This window comes from Oncorhynchus mykiss, chromosome 19, assembly GCF_013265735.2.
Source record: "Oncorhynchus mykiss isolate Arlee chromosome 19, USDA_OmykA_1.1, whole genome shotgun sequence".
Taxonomy (NCBI): domain Eukaryota; kingdom Metazoa; phylum Chordata; class Actinopteri; order Salmoniformes; family Salmonidae; genus Oncorhynchus; species Oncorhynchus mykiss.
The window spans coordinates 48100806-48120798 of record NC_048583.1 but is presented as its reverse complement, the minus strand read 5'-3'; the positions used below and the strand labels follow the sequence as shown (position 1 = coordinate 48120798).

At 49.2% G+C, this 19993-nt stretch overlaps 2 protein-coding genes across 6 annotated transcripts in view; one reads left to right on the top strand and one right to left on the bottom strand.

Annotated features, from left to right (window-relative positions):
- The window catches only part of LOC110498045 (dimethyladenosine transferase 1, mitochondrial), a 35236-nt gene extending 26344 nt beyond the window's left edge, over window positions 1–8892 (top strand). Inside the window, exon 7 of the mRNA XM_021574596.2 lies at window positions 8136–8892. Coding sequence (XP_021430271.2) covers window positions 8136–8177 — 42 coding nt within the window. The 3' untranslated portion in view covers window positions 8178–8892. The remainder of the gene's footprint in view (window positions 1–8135) is intronic.
- Window positions 8893–9151: 259 nt separating this feature from the next.
- Window positions 9152–19993, bottom strand: part of LOC110498040 (T-lymphoma invasion and metastasis-inducing protein 2) — a 103554-nt gene continuing 92712 nt past the window's right edge. For 4 of the 5 annotated variants that reach the window (XM_036954962.1, XM_036954958.1, XM_036954959.1 and 1 more), the window contains 10 exons: window positions 17213–17338; window positions 16610–16718; window positions 13751–13930; window positions 13490–13605; window positions 13019–13127; window positions 12620–12678; window positions 12441–12543; window positions 12215–12302; window positions 11839–11984; window positions 9152–11661 (listed from right to left, as the gene is read on the bottom strand). In XM_036954962.1, the coding sequence (XP_036810857.1) occupies window positions 11024–11661; window positions 11839–11984; window positions 12215–12302; window positions 12441–12543; window positions 12620–12678; window positions 13019–13127; window positions 13490–13605; window positions 13751–13930; window positions 16610–16718; window positions 17213–17338 (1674 nt within the window). In that variant the 3' untranslated portion in view covers window positions 9152–11023. The remainder of the gene's footprint in view (window positions 11662–11838; window positions 11985–12214; window positions 12303–12440; window positions 12544–12619; window positions 12679–13018; window positions 13128–13489; window positions 13606–13750; window positions 13931–16609; window positions 16719–17212; window positions 17339–19993) is intronic. The other variant, XM_036954960.1, reaches the window with a different exon arrangement.

The following is a 19993-nucleotide window of genomic DNA, read 5'->3' as shown; positions in this document are numbered from 1 at the left end:
CTTGGTTACGCTCAGAGGGAGATGACAAATTACTGCTCACACAACATTGGGTAGAGAGAGGCTCGGGAAAAAGGAGTGGAAGGTAGAAATGGACAATGGGACTTGGAGAGCCACAGGGCAAGGCCAGTGTAATAGAGTTCCTTCCTGCAGAGCTCCCAGAAGGTCATAGAGATGAAATGTATAAGTGTTAATATGGATGTGTGCGTGACTCCATATTACTGAGATGAGTTGGGTCACGGTCGTTGAGGGGGACAAAGGCAGACCTGTGGAAAATGACTAGGAATAAAAGTGTTAAAGTTCAGTTATGATTATTCAGTATACAGTATTAGTGTGCAAGAGGAAAAGTAGGTTAAGTCTCTGTAAATGTTTGAAGTCTTTGTTTAAAAGAGTCAGAATAAATTAGCCATGGAGAGGGCAGGATCATTTTTATGTAGATCCTTATATAACAAGCCAATTTAGAGTAGTGCAATTCATCTACAAATCATTAGGGATTATGATTTGCTTCCCTGTTAAAATACATGTTCGTTACAATATGAAGTTCTATTTACATTCCAATCATCCCACTAATGAAGTGCGGAATATAAAATGGCCTAATTCCTCCAGGAGTGAAATGAAAGGCATTATTTTGTGCTACCTGGACAGACCAGATGGTGGGTTGATGCTGCATCACTCTGGGTGTGTGCTTTGGTAAAGGCACACTGCAGTACCAACGTATGAGACTGCCTCTCACCCAAATCATCCTAGCATGTTGAGGTGACAGGTGGAAAAATGGATTTTCCTCATGTCAGCCTTGTTCCACCCAATTGATGCAGATGAGTCCATCTCTGATGAAAGCTCCTGTCACAGTTACTCTTTTCAGCCCCAGTATATCACAAAGCAATGCAGCGCTTCTTCCTGCCCTGAAAGTCTACTGTAACTGGTGTCCAAAACCCTCTCCTCTTCTGACAACTGATAGTGATGTGAGCAGCCCAGGAGTTAGCTGTACTCCTATAGACTACAATATAGCTGGCTGCTCTGACAACTAGGCTCCAGTCTAGCAGTGGTGTCCCATGCCAAGGCGGTCAGGCAGGCGGTAAGGCAGGTGGTAAGGCAGGCAAGCAGGCGGTAAAGCAGGCAAGGCAGGCAGGCGGTAAGGCAGGCAGGGCGGTAGGCAGTCGGGCGGTAAGGCGGGCAGGCGGTAAGGCAGGCAAGGCGGTAAGGTAGTCGGGCGGGCGGTAAGGCGGACGGACAGTAAGGCGGACGGCGGTAAGGCGGTCGGGCGGTAAGGCAGTCGGGCGGTAAGGCGGACGGGCGGTAAGGCAAGCGGGCGGGCAAGGCAGTAAGGCAGTCGGGCGGTAAGGCAGTCGGGCGGTAAGGCAAGCGGGCGGTAAGGCAAGCGGGCGGTAAGGCAAGCGGGCAGTAAGGCGGGCAAGGCGGTAAGGCAGTCGGGCGGTAAGGCAAGCGGGCGGTAAGGCAAGCGGGCGGCAAGGCGGTAAGGTAGTCGGGCGGGCGGTAAGGTAGTCGGACGGTAAGGTAGTCGGGCGGTAAGGCGGGCAGGCAAGCGGGCGGTAAGGCAGTCGCGCGGGCAGGCGGTAAGGCAGTCGGGCGGTAAGGCGGGCAGGTGGTAAGGCAATCGGGCGGGCAAGGCGGTAAGGCAGTCGGGCGGGCGGTAAGGCAAGCGGGCGGTAAGCCGGTAAGGTAGTCAGGCGGAAAGGCGGTAAGGTAGTCGGGCGGTAAGGCGGGCGGGCAGGCGGTAAGGTAGTCGGGCGGTAAGGCAAGCGGGCGGTAAGGCAAGCGGGCGGTAAGGCAGTCGGGCGGGCAAGGCGGTAAGGTAGTCGGGCGGGCGGTAAGGCAGTCGGGCGGTAAGGCAAGCGGGCGGTAAGGCAAGCGGGCGGCAAGGCGGTAAGGTAGTCGGGCGGGCGGTAAGGCAGTCGGACGGTAAGGTAGTCGGACGGTAAGGTAGTCGGGCGGTAAGGCGGGCAGGCGGTAAGGCAAGCGGACGGTAAGGCAGTCGCGCGGGCAGGCGGTAAGGCAGTCGGGCGGTAAGGCGGGCAGGCGGTAAGGCAATCGGGCGGTAAGGCGGGCGGGCAAGGCGGTAAGGCAGTCGGGCGGGCGGTAAGCCGGTAAGGTAGTCAGGCGGTAAGGTAGTCGGGCGGTAAGGCGGGCGGTCGGGCGGGCAGGCGGTAAGGTAGTCGGGCGGTAAGGCAAGCGGGCGGTAAGGCAAGCGGTAAGGCAAGCGGGCGGTAAGGCGGGCAAGGCGGTAAGGTAGTCGGGCGGGCGGTAAGGCAGTCGGGCGGGCGGTAAGGCAGTCGGGCGGGCGGTAAGGCAGTCGGGCGGTAAGGCAAGCGGGCGGTAAGGCGGGCGGTAAGGTAGTCGGGCGAGCGGTAAGGCAAGCGGGCGGTAAGGCGGGCAGGCGGTAAGGCAGGCAGTAACATACAGAGCTATAGATCAGATGAGATAGTAGATGCGGTCCTGGTTTACAAGCCCAGCCAGAGGCTGCAGCACAGCACGGGAGGATGAGAATCTAAACAGCTCATTAGAAAGGCTCCATCACATCCTTGGATCACTTTAGTTATCCTCCCCCAATTATCCTGCCCTTCCCCTTGCCTAGCCCCGAATAACAAAGGAGGGTATAGTCTTAGTCACAACCCCCACAGACGCAAATATGCTGCTGGAGGTAGTTCTTTAGGGCATGTTGTCTCAACAGGAGAGTTCTGCTGTAAATTAAACACCCTCGCACCCACATAACTGTGTGTGTTTTTGCCTGTGTTGGTTTTCTATTCGTCCGCTCTGTATACTCTGCCTCGTATTGTACCTTCTGTATCCTCTTTCACATACCTGGAAATGTATGCATATCTCTTCTCCCTGCACCACCTCTCGTCTCCCTGCACCTCCTCTCGTCTCCCTGCACCTCCTCTCGTCTCGTCTCCCTGCACCTCCTCTCGTCTCGTCTCCCTGCACCACCTCTCTTCTCCCTGCACCACCTCTTCTCCCTGCACCACCTCTCCTCTCCCTCCCTTGAGTGGCGTTCACACCAGAGAAACAAGGTTATTACCAGGTGAATGCAGGCAGCTAGGCAGGCTACAATGCTCCGCTCTGTTGCCCAGTGTCTCACTGGTGCTGCTGTGTCATTGGTCCATAGCTCCACTTGACTTCTCAGACTGAGCTGTAGGTCTGGCTCCTGATCTGAAAGGTGGGGAGGTGGCATTAGACCCCCCTCCTGATCTGAGAGGTGAGGAGAGGGGGTCACTGCATTAGACCCCCTGGTAGTCTCATGAGGGAGGCAGCCTTCCCTCCTACTGCACATTCACAGATGCACCTAAAGAAGAGTTGTCCTTTTTGTGTGTTGTGGTTCTTTGAGCACAATCCCTTTACCCTTAGAGAGAGAGGATGGACAATCAGAGAAAGAGCCAGTGAGGGAGAGAGAATGAGGGTGAGTTTGGGAGGAGGAGAGAGCTCTGAGTAAGACTAGGCTCTGCTGATTCTGGCATGATTACTTCAACTGTTTGTCATATCAGCTTAGCTCTGACGGCGGGATCGGGAGGCAGAGAGGTGGCTCGAGAGGGGAACCACAGCCAGGATTCCACACTAGCCTGGAGGAAGAGCTGTTTCTCCCTGCCTGGTTCCTCCATTCTACTGGGTCTGAAGCCACTGGACTCCCCCTCAGAAACAATAGAGATAAAGGGGTGTTTGAACGTGTCACCTCATGTCTCATCAGGCTCTCTGGTATTGAACGGCACCTGCTAAGTGGCAGCGTGACAGGAAGAGGGCTGGCTTTTTGCTCGCACAGGTGTTACTGTGACAACCAGAACCGGCTTGCCATCCATCGCATGTCACCTGTTTTTTCATCCCCCTCTTTCCCGTCTTCCACTCACTTTGCTCCCATGAGTGGATCCTCTTCAAATCACATTTTATTGGTCACATGGTTAGCAGATGTTAATGCGAATGTAGCAAAATACTTGTGCTTTTGGTTCCGACAGTGCAGTAATATCTAACAATTCCCCAACAACTACCTAATACACACAAATCTAAAGGGGTGAATGAGAATATGTACATGTAAGTATATGGATGAGCGATTGCCGAGCGGCATAAGCAAGGTGCAATAGATTGTATAAAATACAGTGGGGCAAAAAAGTATTTAGTCAGCCACCAATTGTGCAAGTTCTCCCACTTAAAAAGTACACTTCAACTATGACAGACACAACGAGGAAAAACAATCCAGAAAATCACATTGTAGGATTTTTAATTAATTTATTTGCAAATTATGGTGGAAAATAACTATTGTCACCTACAAACAAGCAAGATTTCTGGCTCTCACAGACCTGTAACTTCTTCTTTAAGAGGCTCCTCTGTCCTCCACTTGTTACCTGTATTAATGGCACCTGTTTGAACTTGTTATCAGTATAAAAGACACCTGTCCACAACCTCAAACAGTCACACTCCCACTATGGCCAAGACCAAAGAGCTGTCAAAGGACACCAGAAACAAAATTGTAGACCTGCACCAGGCTGGGAAGACTGAATCTGCAATAGGTAAGCAGCTTGGTTTGAAGAAATCAACTGTGGGAGCAATTATTAGGAAATGGAAGACATACAAGACCACTGATAATCTCCCTCGATCTGGGGCTCCACGCAAGATCTCACCCTGTGGAGTCAAAATGATCACAAGAACGGTGAGCAAAAATCCCAGAACCACACGGGGGGACCTAGTGAATGACCTGCAGAGAGCTGGGACCAAAGTAACAAACGCCTACCATCAGTAACACACTACGCCGCCAGGGACTCAAATCCTGCAGTGCCAGACGTGTCTCCCTGCTTAAGCCAGTACATGTCCAGGCCCATCTGGAGAGCATTTGGATGATTGGGAGAATGTCATATGGTCAGATGAAACCAAAATATAACTTTTTTGGTAAAAACTCAACTCGTTGTGTTTGGAGGACAAAGAATGCTGAGTTGCATCCAAAGAACACCATACCTACTGTGAAGCATGGGGGTGGAAACATCATGCTTTGGGGCTGTTTTTCCTGCAAAGGGACCAGGACGACTGATCCGTGTAAAGGAAAGAATGAATGGGGCCATGTATCGTGAGATTTTGAGTGAAAACCTCCTTCCATCAGCAAGGGCATTGAAGATGAAACGTGGCTGGGTCTTTCAGCATGACAATGATCCCAAACACACCGCCCGGGCAACGAAGGAGTGGCTTCGTAAGAAGCATTTCAAGGTCCTGGAGTGGCCTAGCCAGTCTCCAGATCTCAACCCCATAGAACATCTTTGGAGGGAGTTGAAAGTCCGTGTTGCCCAGCAACAGCCCCAAAACATCACTGCTCTAGAGGAGATCTGCATGGAGGAATGGGCCAAAATACCAGCAACAGTGTGTGAAAACCTTGTGAAGACTTACAAAAAATGTTTGACCTCTGTCATTGCCAACCAAGGGTATATAACAAAAGTATTGAGAAACTTTTGTTATTGACCAAATACTTATTTTCCACCATAATTTGCAAATAAATTCATAAAACATCCTACAATGTGATTTTCTGGATTTTTTTCTTCTCATTTTGTCTGTCATAGTTGAAGTGTACCTATGATGACAATTACAGGCTTATCTTTTTAAGTGGGAGAACTTGCACAATTGGTGACTGACTAAATACTTTTTTCCCCCCACTGTACATGTGATATATGAAACATTATTCAAGTGGCATTATTTAGTGATTGGGTCTCAATGTGGGCAGCAGCCTTTGAGTTGGTGATGGCTGTTTAGCATTCTGATGGCCTTGAGATAGAAGTTGTTTTTCAGTCTCTATGTCCCATCTTTGATGCACCTGTTCTGACCTCACCTTCTAGATGGTAGCGGTGTGAACAGGCCGTGGCTCGGGTGGTTGATGATCTTTTTGGCCTTCCTGTGACATCAGGTGCTGTAAGTGTCATGGATGGCAGTTTGCCCCTGGTGATGCGTTGTGCAGACCACACCACCCTCTGGAGAACCTTGCAGTTGAGGGCGGTGCAGTTGCCTTACCAGGCTGTGATACAGCCCGACAGGATGCTCTCGATTGTGCATCTGTAAAAGTTTGTCAGGGTTTTGAGTGACAAGCCAAATTTCTTCAGCCTCCACACTGTCTGTGTGGGTGGACCATTTTAGTTGGTCTGTGATGTGTACGCCCAGGAACTTAAAACTTTCCACCTTCTCCACTGCTGTCCCTTCGATGTGGTTAAGGGGGTGCTCCCTCTGCTGTTTCCTGAAGTCCATGATCATCTCCTTTGTTTTGTTGACGTTGAGTGAGAGGTTATTTTCCTAACACCACACTCCGAGTGCCCTCACCTCCCTGTAGGCTGTCTCGTCGTTGTTGGTAATCAAGCCCACTACTGTTGTGTCGTCTGCAAACTTGATGATTGAGTTGGAGGCGTGCATGGCTACGCAGTCGTGTTCTCTGAGGCTGACCGGAACATATTCCAGTCTGCGTGATCAAAACAATCTTGAAGCTTGGCTTCAGATTGGTCGGACCAGCGTTGAATGGTTCTCGTCACTGGTACATCCTGTTTGAGTTTTTTCCTATAAGATGGAAGGAGCAAAATGGCGTCGTGGTCGGATTTGCCGAAGGGAGGGCGGGGGAGGGCTTTGTATGCACCTCGGAAGTTTAGAGTAGCAGTGGTCGAGGGTATTGTGCATGCGCATAGTGCAATAAATATGCTGGAAGAATTTAGGTAGCCTTGTTCTCAAATTTGCTTTGTTAAAATCCCTAGCCACAATAAATGCAGCTTCAAGATGTATGGTTTCCAGTTTGCATACAGTTGTGAAGTTCCTCGATGGCTGGCTTGGTGTCTGCTTGAAGGGGAATGTACACAGCTGTGACTATAACTCTCTTGGTAGGTAGAATGGCCGGCATTTGATTGTAAGGAATTCTAGGTTGGGTGAGCAGAAGGACTTGAGTACCTGTATGTTGTTATGATTACACCATGAGTCGTTAATCATGAAGCATATACCCCTGCCCTTCCTCTTCCCAGAGAGGTGTTTATCTCTGTCGGCGCGATGCATGGAGAAGCCCGGTGGCTGAACCGATTCCGACAACACATCCCGAGAGCCATGTTTCCATGAAACAGAGAATGTTAACATCTCTGTCTCTCTGGAAGGCAACCCTTGCTCGAATTGTGTCTACCTTGCTGTCAAGAGCCTGGCCAGGTGGCCGCTTCATCTGCCCCTTCAGTGTTACGTACAGATATTTCCCCCTGCTGCTTGTGTTTCCTGTGTGTGGACGTGGTGCACGTCACCCCTCTGGCTCAGCCCCAAATCAAGCAGCCCTTCTAGCTGGTGGAGAAAGTAGTCAGGAATGTCTTCCAGGTCCAGAGGAAGCGCTGCCGTAATGGAATCCAGTAAGCAATATTTCTACCCCTCCTGCTACGCTTTAATCTCTCTCGCTCTAGACTCTCTCTTTGTTACATGCCGCATTAAGTGAACTCTCAGTTCATCCATGACCAGCTCTATACAAAACTGCTCTTGACTCTCTCTCTCACTCCCCCTCACTCCCCGTCCCATCCATGCCTGTGAGGAGTGTAGGTAGGCAGGCTGTAGGGCCGGAGAACAAAAGAAGAGAACAGCAATTATGAGTCATTGGGGTGTCATAGGAAGATAACTTATGTAACTGCAGCGGGTAGAGAGACGGCTTTAACAGCTTGAAGAGGAGCTACCTGGCACTGCGCTAAGGAAGCATCTGTACTGGGTATGTGGGTGCTGTGATGTGATCTGATGCTCTTGAAGTTGGGTTCTGTATTATGCTTACTGTGAAAACCCATGGTGTTGCTGAGGGCATCTGGGGCTACATCTCTAGTCGAAAGTCTTCAATTGTTTATTCTCCTCGTTTCCGTTCCACGGCCAATGATCTGAGAGATCCTGACATGACAACTGAATTTTCTAAGTTACTTTCATCTACAGTGTTAGTATGGTCTGATGGAATCTTCTTTTTAACACTGCATATTTAATCACAACATGATTAATTTATGCTCTTTGTGGCAGCATGTTTGATTTAAATTGTTTTCTATTTCTAAACGATAGCTGGAGGCTTGTGGACATATTGCCTCAGCAGATTCCATCTGGCCCTGTACTGTACCTATGAGTGGTCATTATGGACCGGAAGCCCCCTGAGCCTTTTCCCGTTTTCTTCCCAGAATGCTATTCCCGGAGACAGAGGCTGGAGCTGGCGGAGGTGATGATGCATGAGGCAGACGTGGACCCCACCCTGCGCCCCACGGAGCTCTCCATCCCTGACAGAGGACTGGCGGACACCTACAGCTGCCTCTGCTCTGAGAACCAGGGCCTCCTCACCTACGACTTCAGACTCAAACACATTAACAGGCGATCAGGCAGCAGCACTCAGCAGCCCCTGACAGAGAGAGGACAGAGGGGAAGGAGTGCCTAATGGTCTCTGTTAGAGACGAGACAACGGACTGCTCTTAGCTCTAACCTTTCTACCAGGCACATGCATGCATTTTTAAACACCATTTCTCTGGTGTCCCGGAGGTGCTTGGTGAGACACAGGGAATCTCTGGTGTCCCGGAGGTGCTTGGTGAGACACAGGGAATCTCTGGTGTCCCGGAGGTGCTTGGTGAGACACAGGGAATCTCTAACACACAGATCAGACTAAAGCACAGGCAGTCCAGTTATAAAGGAAGAATAGTGTGTGAAATGACCAGCAGGAGAGTTAAGTGGTGAGAAGAGTTTGTAATGCTCAACCCATCATGTCCTGGTTCTTACTTCTGATCCTGATTTCCCCATATGACTTTGTCCTCTGGGAAATGAGTCCGGAAACTTTTTCAGGACAATTTGGAGAATAAGAGAATGTTGACGGTATTCAGGCCATGAGGACTGAGTGTTTTGTTAAATAAAGTGCTGGCCATCTGTTTTGAAAGTGATGATGGAACAATGTTTACTGTTTCATTCATTTGGATTTTACCTTTGCATGATTCTTCCTACTCTGTCCTGCTTCTGTCACTTAAATTGCCTATCATTGAGAGTATACTTTGGTCCAATGCAGAGAACAAGGATTCTCAATTTCTCCGACAGCTTCATCAACTGGGATAGAGCTGGAAATAAACCGTTCATCTTACCTGTGCTTTACCTGTCAAGGAGACAAGAATATAGATTCTCAAAGCCAGACTTAGGAATACAACATGATAAAACAACCTGCTCTCACAGATAAAAATGTTTATTTATAAAACAGTTCATTATGGTTCACATTCATTGGTATGCTAGCATTAAAGGCATGTTTACAGTTGAGTTGAGGGCAAACCGAGAGGGAGGGTACGTGTTGAGGGCAAACCGAGAGGGAGGGTACGCGTTGAGGGCAAACCGAGAGGGAGGGTACGCGTTGAGGGCAAACCGAGAGGGAGGGTACGCGTTGAGGGCAAACCGAGAGGGAGGGTACGCGTTGAGGGCAAACCGAGAGGGAGGGTACGCGTTGAGGGCAAACCGAGAGGGAGGGTACGCGTTGAGGGCAAACCGAGAGGGAGGGTACGCGTTGAGGGCAAACCGAGAGGGAGGGTACGCGTTGAGGGCAAACCGAGAGGGAGGGTACGCGTTGAGGGCAAACCGAGAGGGAGGGTACGCGTTGAGGGCAAACCGAGAGGGAGGGTACGCGTTGAGGGCAAACCGAGAGGGAGGGTACGCGTTGAGGGCAAACCGAGAGGGAGGGTACGCGTTGAGGGCAAACCGAGAGGGAGGGTACGCATTGAGGGCAAACCGAGAGGGAGGGTACGCGTTGAGGGCAAACCGAGAGGGAGGGTACGCGTTGAGGGCAAACCGAGAGGGAGGGTACGCGTTGAGGGCAAACCGAGAGGGAGGGTACGCGTTGAGGGCAAACCGAGAGGGAGGGTACGTGGTGGTGTCAGATAATAGGATGTCTCAACAGCAAAATATCCCAGAAACACTGGGACCAGAGTGTATTTATTGCAAGTTACAGCCGTTTCTACCTGTACAATGTCGGTATGTGTATTAATATCAAAGATTCAAATGAAGTTATAGTCCAGCTACTCAGGTATGGGATCTACAAACAGGGCAAGTTGACAACACATTTGAATTAAATCCTTTGACAATGCCTGTGTACATTGTAAGCGACACTTCTGGGGGAGGATGACAACCATACTCTTATTCAATACACTGGAAAACATTCATTAGGTGAAACATACCAGATTCTTCAATTCAAGCCAACCCCATATGTATTTTGCAAAGCAATAAAAAGTTACAACTATCAATAAATTAACATTGCTTTAAAAACAAAAATCCACTTGATGTACAAATACAGGGGCGGCAGGTAGCCTAGTGGTCAGAGCATTGGACTAGTAACCGAAAGGTTGCAAGATCGAATCCCCGAGTTGACAAGGTAAAAATCTGTCGTTCTGCCCCTGAACAAGGCAGTTAACCCACTGTTCCTGGGCCATTATTGAAAATAAGAATTTGTTATTAACTGACTTGCCTAATTAAATAGGCAAACAATGTACAGCAAGTCATCAATGTCCATCCTCTCCTGTGGATTTAGATGTTCTCAGACTTCTAGAGCTTTAGAAAGTGAAGCTCTTAGGGTGAGTCTCAATAGTCTAAAGTGGAATCCTCTCCTGTGGATTTAGATGTACTCTGACTTATAGAGCTTTAGAAAGTGAAGCTCTTAGGGTGAGTCTCAATAGTCTAAAGTGGAATCCTCTCATCGCCGTCCTTCTCTCTGACATGAATGAACTGAAAGGTGAACAAAGTCTATTCGCTACATTACTCTCACCTAGGAAGCCAATTCATATTATTGAGAAGGGGAGCAGAGAAGGGGAGCTGAGCAGAGGCATATACAGAAGAGCTGGATGGAGGCGGAGGGTAGTTGTACAGGGACTGAGTCACCTCGTCTCTCTAGGGGGACAACTATGTCGCTGAGCACCTGTGCCTATTGTACGCTCTCAAAGGAACACAGTTTTAACTTCAGGGCTGAGGCACAACAGATATCCTGGCACTAGGACAGGCATGGAGCGGGCGCTGGGCAGAGCTTTGGCCCCTCTCCTTGTGTCTATTCCTGACCCTATGAGTTGTTAGGGGCACTGCCAGTGTCCGTAGGGTCGTAGAAACAGTCCTCGTTGACCACGGAGGTGAGGCTCTGTACGCTGAACTCTCTCTCCAGCAGAGTGCTGAGGTCTATGGCTGCCAGGTCTGTCTGGCTGTCCAGGGAACGGCTGTGTAGGCTCAGTAGCGCCCGCTGGCTGCTACCTTTCCTCTTCACTGGGCAGAAGTGGCCCCGAACAAGCTTGGGCTGGCTCTCCGGGGTGTTCACCTCTGCTCCCTCTGGCTGCACGCGGGGGGCCGGCGCCCGGGAGGAAGCGGCCTCCTCTGACAGCCTCAAACTGAGAAACTGGGCCTCAATGGCACAGGAGGGGAAACTCTCTCTAGCCTCACTGAACTCATCGTCCTCATCACTCAGGATGTATGACTCCTTCACAGAGCTGAAGCTAGAGGGCCGCTGGCCGCCCCGAGACCAGGCCTTTTGGGTAGACAGTGTTTTGTGCTGTGTGGGACCGTCAGCTGGGGGAGCGTCAGAGGAGCTGTGGGTGCCACTGCTCAGACTGCCCTCGTCTGAGTCAGGCTGGCCAGGTTTGAGTGTGCTGGCTGGGGTGGGGAGATCCAGCAGGGGCTGCTTACACAGCCAGGAGGCTCTGGATGGACCTGGTGGGGGATGGAGGGGGGAGAGAGAGCTGCCAACTGAGCAATACATTCACTAATATCTGGCCACAAACACTACTGTATGTACAGTAAGTCAAGTGCTTATAAGGTTTAAGTCAAGGTCATGTCTAAAGATAAAATATCTAAGCAGTGTTATAACAGGACAGGGATGAAACTCACCTATCCTGGCAGAGGAGGGCAGGGTGCTGCGTAAAGGCGTGAGGTGCTCCTTACACCCCATCTCGGCCGAGAGCATGTTCCGTCTGACGTTCTCCCGGAGGATGGAGCGGATTACCTTGATGATGTTCACTTTGCATTCTGGGACACTATGGAGGGAAACAGCGGTACCATGCTCAGAGGGCTAATTCACACAGTCTACAACAGGAAGGTCCCACTTCTCTGCGACTACAGTCCTGCTGGTGTTTATTTCCCCCAGACACTCAATGGACAACTGATTGGCTAGATAGCCCATGACCTCTGATTAAGAGGATAAAGAAAGCCCTGGCCCTCAAGGACCAGAGCTATAGATCCAGTCAGAACTACTGCTCTCTCTTACCTGCTACACAGCTGGAAGACCGTCTCTGGCCTTCCCTCCAGTTCAGACTTGGTATGTATCAGCTCCCAGATGCAGGTCGTCTCAGTACCTTAGGAAGAAGGGATTGGAGAAGATCCTTTTAATCAAGACATCTAAATTTTGTTTCAAAAGACTCAATATCCAAGAGAATATGATCTCTGGTAGTTAATGAAAGCCGGGGGTGTGTGTGTCTGTCTTGCTCTCTTACCTGCAGTGTTGCCTAGTCGGACCTGCAGTGCAGAGAGCGGGATGAGCCAGCGGAACTTGAAGGGGTCTAGGTCTCCATGGGAGTGCGCCAAGCGAGGGGTGGTCTGCTCACACACGAGAGAGAGATGTTAGGCACTGCTGGCATCAAAGACATATGAAAGTAAATGAAAGAGAACTCACCATCTTCTTCTTGAGCTTGTTGCTCTCCCTGTAGACAAGTATCACTGCCTTCTTGAACACTGATGAGAGAAACAAAATTTTAATTTTGAGCACAACTTTGGGAGTTTACACAGGAATCCATCCTGTCAAATTATCAATCTGAGTTTACAGCACATTGGCACTACAATGTATCCATAAAACCCCAAACTATACTAGTATAACACTGAACAGCATCATATTTTTGTGGATATACAATACATTTATCTAATAGCTAGTCATAAAATGTGTATTGTGTTTACATGTGTTTGTGTTAAGCCAGTGGAGTCCAGGCTGAGAGAGACTGCTACCAGGCTCTGGCAAGGGCCAGGCACTCTCTTTCCCATGATACCGCAGTAACGGTACAGTGTCTTTCTAACTCACCAAACACGGTCATCTCGGGGTCCTTTCTCATGCGGCCCAGAGAGGGATGGGGGTTGAGCCAGACGACAGAGGAATGCATGAGGAATTCTCCCATGGTAAGCTCTGTGACCTGGGAGAGAGAAGGAAAGGCCATGGGCCACAGTCAGTATGTGAGGGACATAGTAAGTACTGTATCTGTACAGGGACCTGAGCCACTCATCTAGCACAAACAAGTTCTCTGTGTTGGGTGATTGTTGAGTATCTAAAGAGGAAGTATCTATATGGGAACTTGGCTATTTCCAACCAGTTTTCTGTAAGAGATATACATCACTAGGATGAATAGATTAAATTGACCCTAATGGTTGTGCAGCAAATTCAGGCTGTGCTGGTGTTAGTCCAACTACGTGTCTAGATTGAAGATATGAATGAGAGTGATGAAAGCTGCTGTAAGGGAAGAAGGGGGTAGCACAGGGTACATTACAGTATAGTTACCTCCTCATGGCCACTCTGCTCTGCCACCAGCTGGTCAAACACAGAACCATAGTCCTCATAGATCTTCTGCATCTCATTGATGTGGCTGGCCACCTTCTCCATGGCCTTGAGGGCCTCTGGGCACAGAGGAGGGAAAGGAAGGGTTTGTGTGTGTGTGTGTGTGTGTGTGTGTGTGTGTGTGTGTGTGTGTGTGTGTGTGTGTGTGTGTGTGTGTGTGTGTGTGTGTGTGTGTGTGTGTGTGTGTGTGTGTCTTCAAGTTACCTGTGAGGTGGTAGTGCTCCTCGCTGTCTGTGTCAGTGAGAGAAACCAGCTCTCGAAGCAGTAGAGGGTATTTCAACACTCTCTGGACTGGCTTGATCAGGTAGGACTCCAGGGTTGAGGAGTGCTGCTTCGTAGGGTTCCTCGCAGCCAGGAACTCCTTAAAGGACCAATCAGTCTTAGCTGTAGACAACAAGCAGACGTATTTACCAAGCCCTGTACATGTAAGTTGTTCAGTCACATCTTTCATTCTGTAGCACGCTTGGAGGACTGTGCCTAGTGACGCTAAATAGACCCACCACTGTATCTTGGTGCAATAATTCTTGTCCACATGGGGGCAGTATAGGCTACTCCTCACCACTGCAGTAAAATGGCAACACTACTGTAAAACATGGTTTGGACATGAGACTGCCACTCCATTGCAAACAATACCATTCAAAAGACACTATGATTCACAGCAGTGATTTTCATTCACAGTGTGCATAGCGAGGAGAGATGTCTAATAGTAGGTGCTGTGTGGTCTAGGCTTGGGCAGGAGCTCACCAGAGCAGAGGACCGGCCCCTCAAAATGTTCTACTGCTTGAGCTCCTGTTCCTCTCATAGAATATTAGCTCAAAGGTATTGTGGAGCTCTTGCACCTAAATATTAACAGTACTGGCACCCAACATGAGTACCGGCACCTATTTCAGTCCAAATCAAGCACTGTGTAGTATTGTAACAAATTGAGAGGCATCCTGGAGGTCAGGTGTAGACATTTCTTGCCACCTCGCTGTGTGTCTCTTGTGTGAAAGGATTGAGAGGCCATTAGAGTATTAATTATAGCACTCTGAGCCACAGAGACAGGCAGCTGCATTGACACTTCACACAGTAATTGGCAGGCAATTAACGAGTAAACGAGTGAACACAAAAAGTGTATGCGTAGCGAGAAGGGGCCCAGTACCACGTTGGCAGAGCGAGAATGTGTAATTACTAGAACCGCTGACAGACACCCACAGATTCTCTGTGAACGCCCTCGTTCAGTTGTGTTGGGCTCCGCTGTGCTAGGCTTTGTTGTACTGAGCTGGACTGTGCTCTGATGGACTGGGTTGTGTTGGGCTCTGGGTTGTGCTGTGCTGTGATGGACTGGGTTGTGTTGTGCTCTGATGGACTGGGTTGTGCTGTGCTCTGACGGACTGGGTTGTGTTGTGCTCTGGGTTGTGCTGTGCTGTGATGGACTGGGTTGTGCTGTGCTCTGATGGACTGGGTTGTGCTATGATCTGATGGACTGGGTTGTGCTGTGCTCTGATGGACTGGGTTGTGCTGTGATCTGATGGACTGGGTTGTGCTGTGCTCTGATGGACTGGGTTGTGCTGTGCTCTGAGGGACTGGGTTGTGCTGTGCTCTGAGGGACTGGGTTGTGCTGTGCTCTGAGGGACTGGGTTGTGCTGTGCTCTGAGGGACTGGGTTGTGTTGTGCGCTGATGGACTGGGTTGTGCTGTGCTCTGATGGACTGGGTTGTGCTGTGCTCTGATGGACTGGGTTGTGCTGTGCTCTGATGGACTGGGTTGTGCTGTGCTCTGATGGACTGGGTTGTGCTCTGATGGACTGGGTTGTGCTCTGATGGACTGGGTTGTGCTGTGCTCTGATGGACTGGGTTGTGCTCTGATGGACTGGGTTGGGTTGTGCTATGATGGACTGGGTTGTGCTGTGCTCTGATGGACTGGGTTGTGCTGTGCTCTGATGGACTGGGTTGTGCTGTGCTATGATGGACTGGGTTGTGCTGTGCTCTGATGGACTGGGTTGTGCTCTGATGGACTGGGTTGTGCTCTGATGGACTGGGTTGTGTTGTGCTCTGATGGACTGGCTTGTGCTGTGCTCTGATGGACTGGCTTGTGCTGTGCTCTGATGGACTGGGTTGTGTTGTGCTCTGATGGACTGGGTTGTGTTGTGCTCTGATGGACTGGGTTGTGTTGTGCTCTGATGGACTGGGTTGTGTTGTGCTCTGATGGACTGGGTTGTGTTGTGCTCTGATGGACTGGGTTGTGTTGTGCTCTGATGGACTGGGTTGTGCTCTGATGGACTGGGTTGTGTTGTGCTCTGATGGACTGGGTTGTGCTGTGCTCTGATGGACTGGGTTGTGTTGTGCTGTGATGCAGAGTTCTGCTCTAATGCATGTTTACGCTGCTGTTTCCTACTTCAGTTCATTCTGCTTCATCAGACTGTTGGGGAACATGCAAAGCCGCTTGCAAGATTATCCCTGCGCTATTAAAACTCCATTTCGGTACCTGCTTCTAGGAATGCAACGCGGAATCTTGTAATGGTAAGAATTTAAGAGGCACCGGGGTGCAATTTCCCCACCTGCTCAGTTTCATTCATTCTGCGCTGGGCAGCGTGCCCAAACCAGAGGAAGAGGCCAACTTTGCGGGCATAAATTAAGTTCAACATTTATATTCAAGCATATAAACAGGGACACTCAAAATTACTAGCACTCCTCCTGTCAGCGTTTCATGGTCTTTTTCTCATTATAGACCAACCTTCGTTAGCTGTGCAGCACAATGGGGACACTCCAGCTAGCCTAGGCACTTTCACAGTTTTACAGTGGGAAGCCATTTACAGTTGAGTTGATATGAAAGAGAATATGGGAGTCTGGAATGATTGAGTGAATACGAGGAGAGGTTGAAGTAAAGTGGGATTGCATCACTTCACCAAGCGAGGAACTCCACTCAGACATTTTACAGGAGTTCATTATTGATGCTGGACCGTAGACGCCTAGTCAACCATGTCATTTACATAGAGTGCTGGGGTTGGTGGGGATGATGCAATGGAGGTGCAAGGGGGTATTTCGGGCAGGTTGGGGGTGGTGGGTAGAGGGGAGACCCGTACCTCTCTCCAGGACTTTCTGGACCTTGATGTGGTTGGCACAGAAGCCACTGTAGAGCTTGAAGTGATCAGCGTAGTACAGGAAGGATCCACCCAGAGAGAAGAGAAGCTTCTGGAATAAGAGAGAGAGGGAAAGTAAGAATGTGTGAAGGAGAGTGAGATGGAGAGAACATGTGAAGTCGTGACCTGACCACTCTCACGGGACAGTATTTAAAATACCCCAGGCCTGCCCACTCTAACCCCTGAGTACAGTGCTTTTATCAACATACAATTCTCCATGTCAAAATGGCAAAATCGATACGATGCCATGTTGATGTGGTAAATCAATCATGTGTGAACCTGTAACAATCTCGCAATAACAAATCCAGATATATCTCAGAGTGTGACCGAACTCACTGTTCATCATAGCTCATCTATAGTAATGGAGGTGGTTTGGGTGAGGGATTTCACGTATTTGTATGTCATTTGTGTGTGCTCATTGGTTAATGCGTCGATGAGTATGCGGTTTAATCATGTCATCTAAGTTTGTGTATATCACGCATGTATGATGAGAGATGGATTGGCAGAGGCAGTTGTAACACAAGGGTCACAAACAGTGTGTCATACCTTAAACTGCACAGGGGTTTCCAGTGTGCTGAAGTCAGGTGAAGAGGCAATCCTCTCCTCCAGCGTCTGCAGGAACACCCTCTGGAAGTCCAGCATTTCTGGCAGGCTGCCAAACAGACTATCCATCTAAAGGAAAGGAGAGACAGGAGCCTGGTCAGTCATCTCTTTACAGCAGTCAGTCAGCGATAGCTCTCTCTTTACAGCAGTCAGTCAGCGATAGCTCTCTCTTTACAGCAGTCAGTCAGCGATAGCTCTCTCTTTACAGCAGTCAGTCAGCGATAGCTCTCTCTTTACAGCAGTCAGTCAGCGATAGCTCTCTCTTTACAGCAGTCAGTCAGCGATAGCTATCTCTTTACAGCAGTCAGTCAGCGATAGCTATCTCTTTACAGCAGTCAGTCAGCGATAGCTCTCTTTACAGCAGTCAGTCAGTGATAGCTCTCTCTTTACAGCAGTCAGTCAGTGATAGCTCTCTCTTTACAGCAGTCAGTCAGAGATAGCTCTCTCTTTACAGCAGTCAGTCAGCGATAGCTCTCTCTTTACAGCAGTCAGTCAGCGATAGCTCTCTCTTTACAGCAGTCAGTCAGCGATAGCTCTCTCTTTACAGCAGTCAGTCAGCGATAGCTCTCTCTTTACAGCAGTCAGTCAGCGATAGCTCTCTCTTTACAGCAGTCAGTCAGCGATAGCTCTCTCTTTACAGCAGTCAGTCAGCGATAGCTCTCTCTTTACAGCAGTCAGTCAGCGATAGCTCTCTCTTTACAGCAGTCAGTCAGCGATAGCTCTCTTTACAGCAGTCAGTCAGCGATAGCTCTCTTTACAGCAGTCAGTGATAGCTCTCTCTTTACAGCAGCCAGCGATAGCTCTCTCTTTACAGCAGTCAGTCAGCGATAGCTCTCTCTTTACAGCAGTCAGTCAGCGATAGCTCTCTCTTTACAGCAGTCAGTCAGCGATAGCTCTCTCTTTACAGCAGTCAGTCAGCGATAGCTCTCTCTTTACAGCAGTCAGTCAGCGATAGCTCTCTCTTTACAGCAGTCAGTCAGCGATAGCTCTCTCTTTACAGCAGTCAGTCAGCGATAGCTATCTCTTTACAGCAGTCAGTCAAAGATAGCTCTCTCTTTACAGCAGTCAGTCAGCGATAGCTCTCTCTTTACAGCAGTCAGTCACTAGTTAACATCCCCCTCTGATGTCTCAGGTGAGAGGCACTTAGGAACAGCCTCTCTCTCTTCCTATCAATTCATTTCAAAGGGCTTTATTGGCATGGGAAACATGTTTACATTGCCAAAGCAAGTGAAAATATATAATTAACAAAAGTTAAATAGTCAATAACAAATTATCAGTAAACATTACGCTCACAAGTTTCAAAGGAATAGACACATTTCAAATGTCATATGGCTAAGTACAGTGCTATAATGATGTGCAAATAGTTAAATGTACAAAATGGAAAATAAATAAACATAAATATGGATTGTATTTACGATGGTGTTTGTTCACTGGTTAACCCTTTTATTGTGGCAATAGGTCACAAATCTTGCTGCTGTGATGGTACACTGGTATTTCTCCCAATAGATATGGGAGTTCATAAAAATTAGATTTTTGTTTCGAATTCTTTGGGGGTCTGTGTAATCTGAGGGAAATATGTGTCTCTAATATGGTCATACATTGGACAGGAGGTTAGGAAGTGCAGCTCAGTTTTCACATTTTGTGGGCAGTGTGCATATAGCCTGTCTTCTCTTGAGAGCCAGGTCTGCCTTCTGCGGCCTTTCTCAATAGCAAGGCTATGCTCACTGAGTCTGTACATATTCAAAGCGTTCCTTAATTTTGCGTCATTCACAGTGTTCATGTATTCTGCCACTGGGTACTCTCTGTTAAGGGACAAAAGGCACAATCTCACAGTCTCTCACTCTCTCACACCATCATTAAAAGGTGTTCAGGGTGTCTTGCGCTCTTGTCCGCTCTGTGCCTAGACACGTCTGAGTGTCTGATAATGTTGGTTTAATCAGCCCCACTGCTCAGTGTGTATCGATGGATCTCTCCTTTGAGAGTGTCGTCCTGAGACTGAGGTCATGCTCAGTTCACATCAGTGTTCACTAGCTACTGGATGTGGATCTCCATTAGCATTCCCCAGCCATGGCCTTCTGGGCTCACAGAGGAGGGACAGGCACATAAGGACTAATCTTAACCTGAGAGAAGAGTCAATCGTGTATCGATTAAAAATGGAAGACTATAATCTAATGGGAGGTATAAGCATCGTTTTGGTCCTATATCAGTAGGGGTTTTAAGAAGGGGAGGTCCTTAGAGTTTATTGCTACTAGAAATTAATTTAACCCCACCCAAATCTAATCAAGCTATCCATCTCTCAATCTGTGACCTCTTATGAACCAACCTCCTAAAATTCTCAATTTCTATGAACTCACTCATCTCCCAATCCTCCATCCTTCCTCCCATCTAATCCCCCCTCCCCATCTCCCAATCCCCCATCCTCCATCCTTCCATCTCCCATCCAATCCTTCATCCTCCCTCCCCCATCTCCCAATCCTTCATCCTCCCTCACCCATCTCCCAATCCCCCATCCTCCCTCCCATCCCCCCATCCTCTATCCTTCCTCCCATCTAATTCTCCTTCCCCCATCTCCCAATCCCCCATCCTTCCTCCCATCTCCCATCCAATCCAATCCTCCCTTCCATCCCCCATTCTTCCTCCCATCCTCCCTCTCCCATCCCCCATCCCACCAAACCCCCTCTCCCATCCCACCAACCCCCTCTCCCATCCCACCAACCCCCTCTC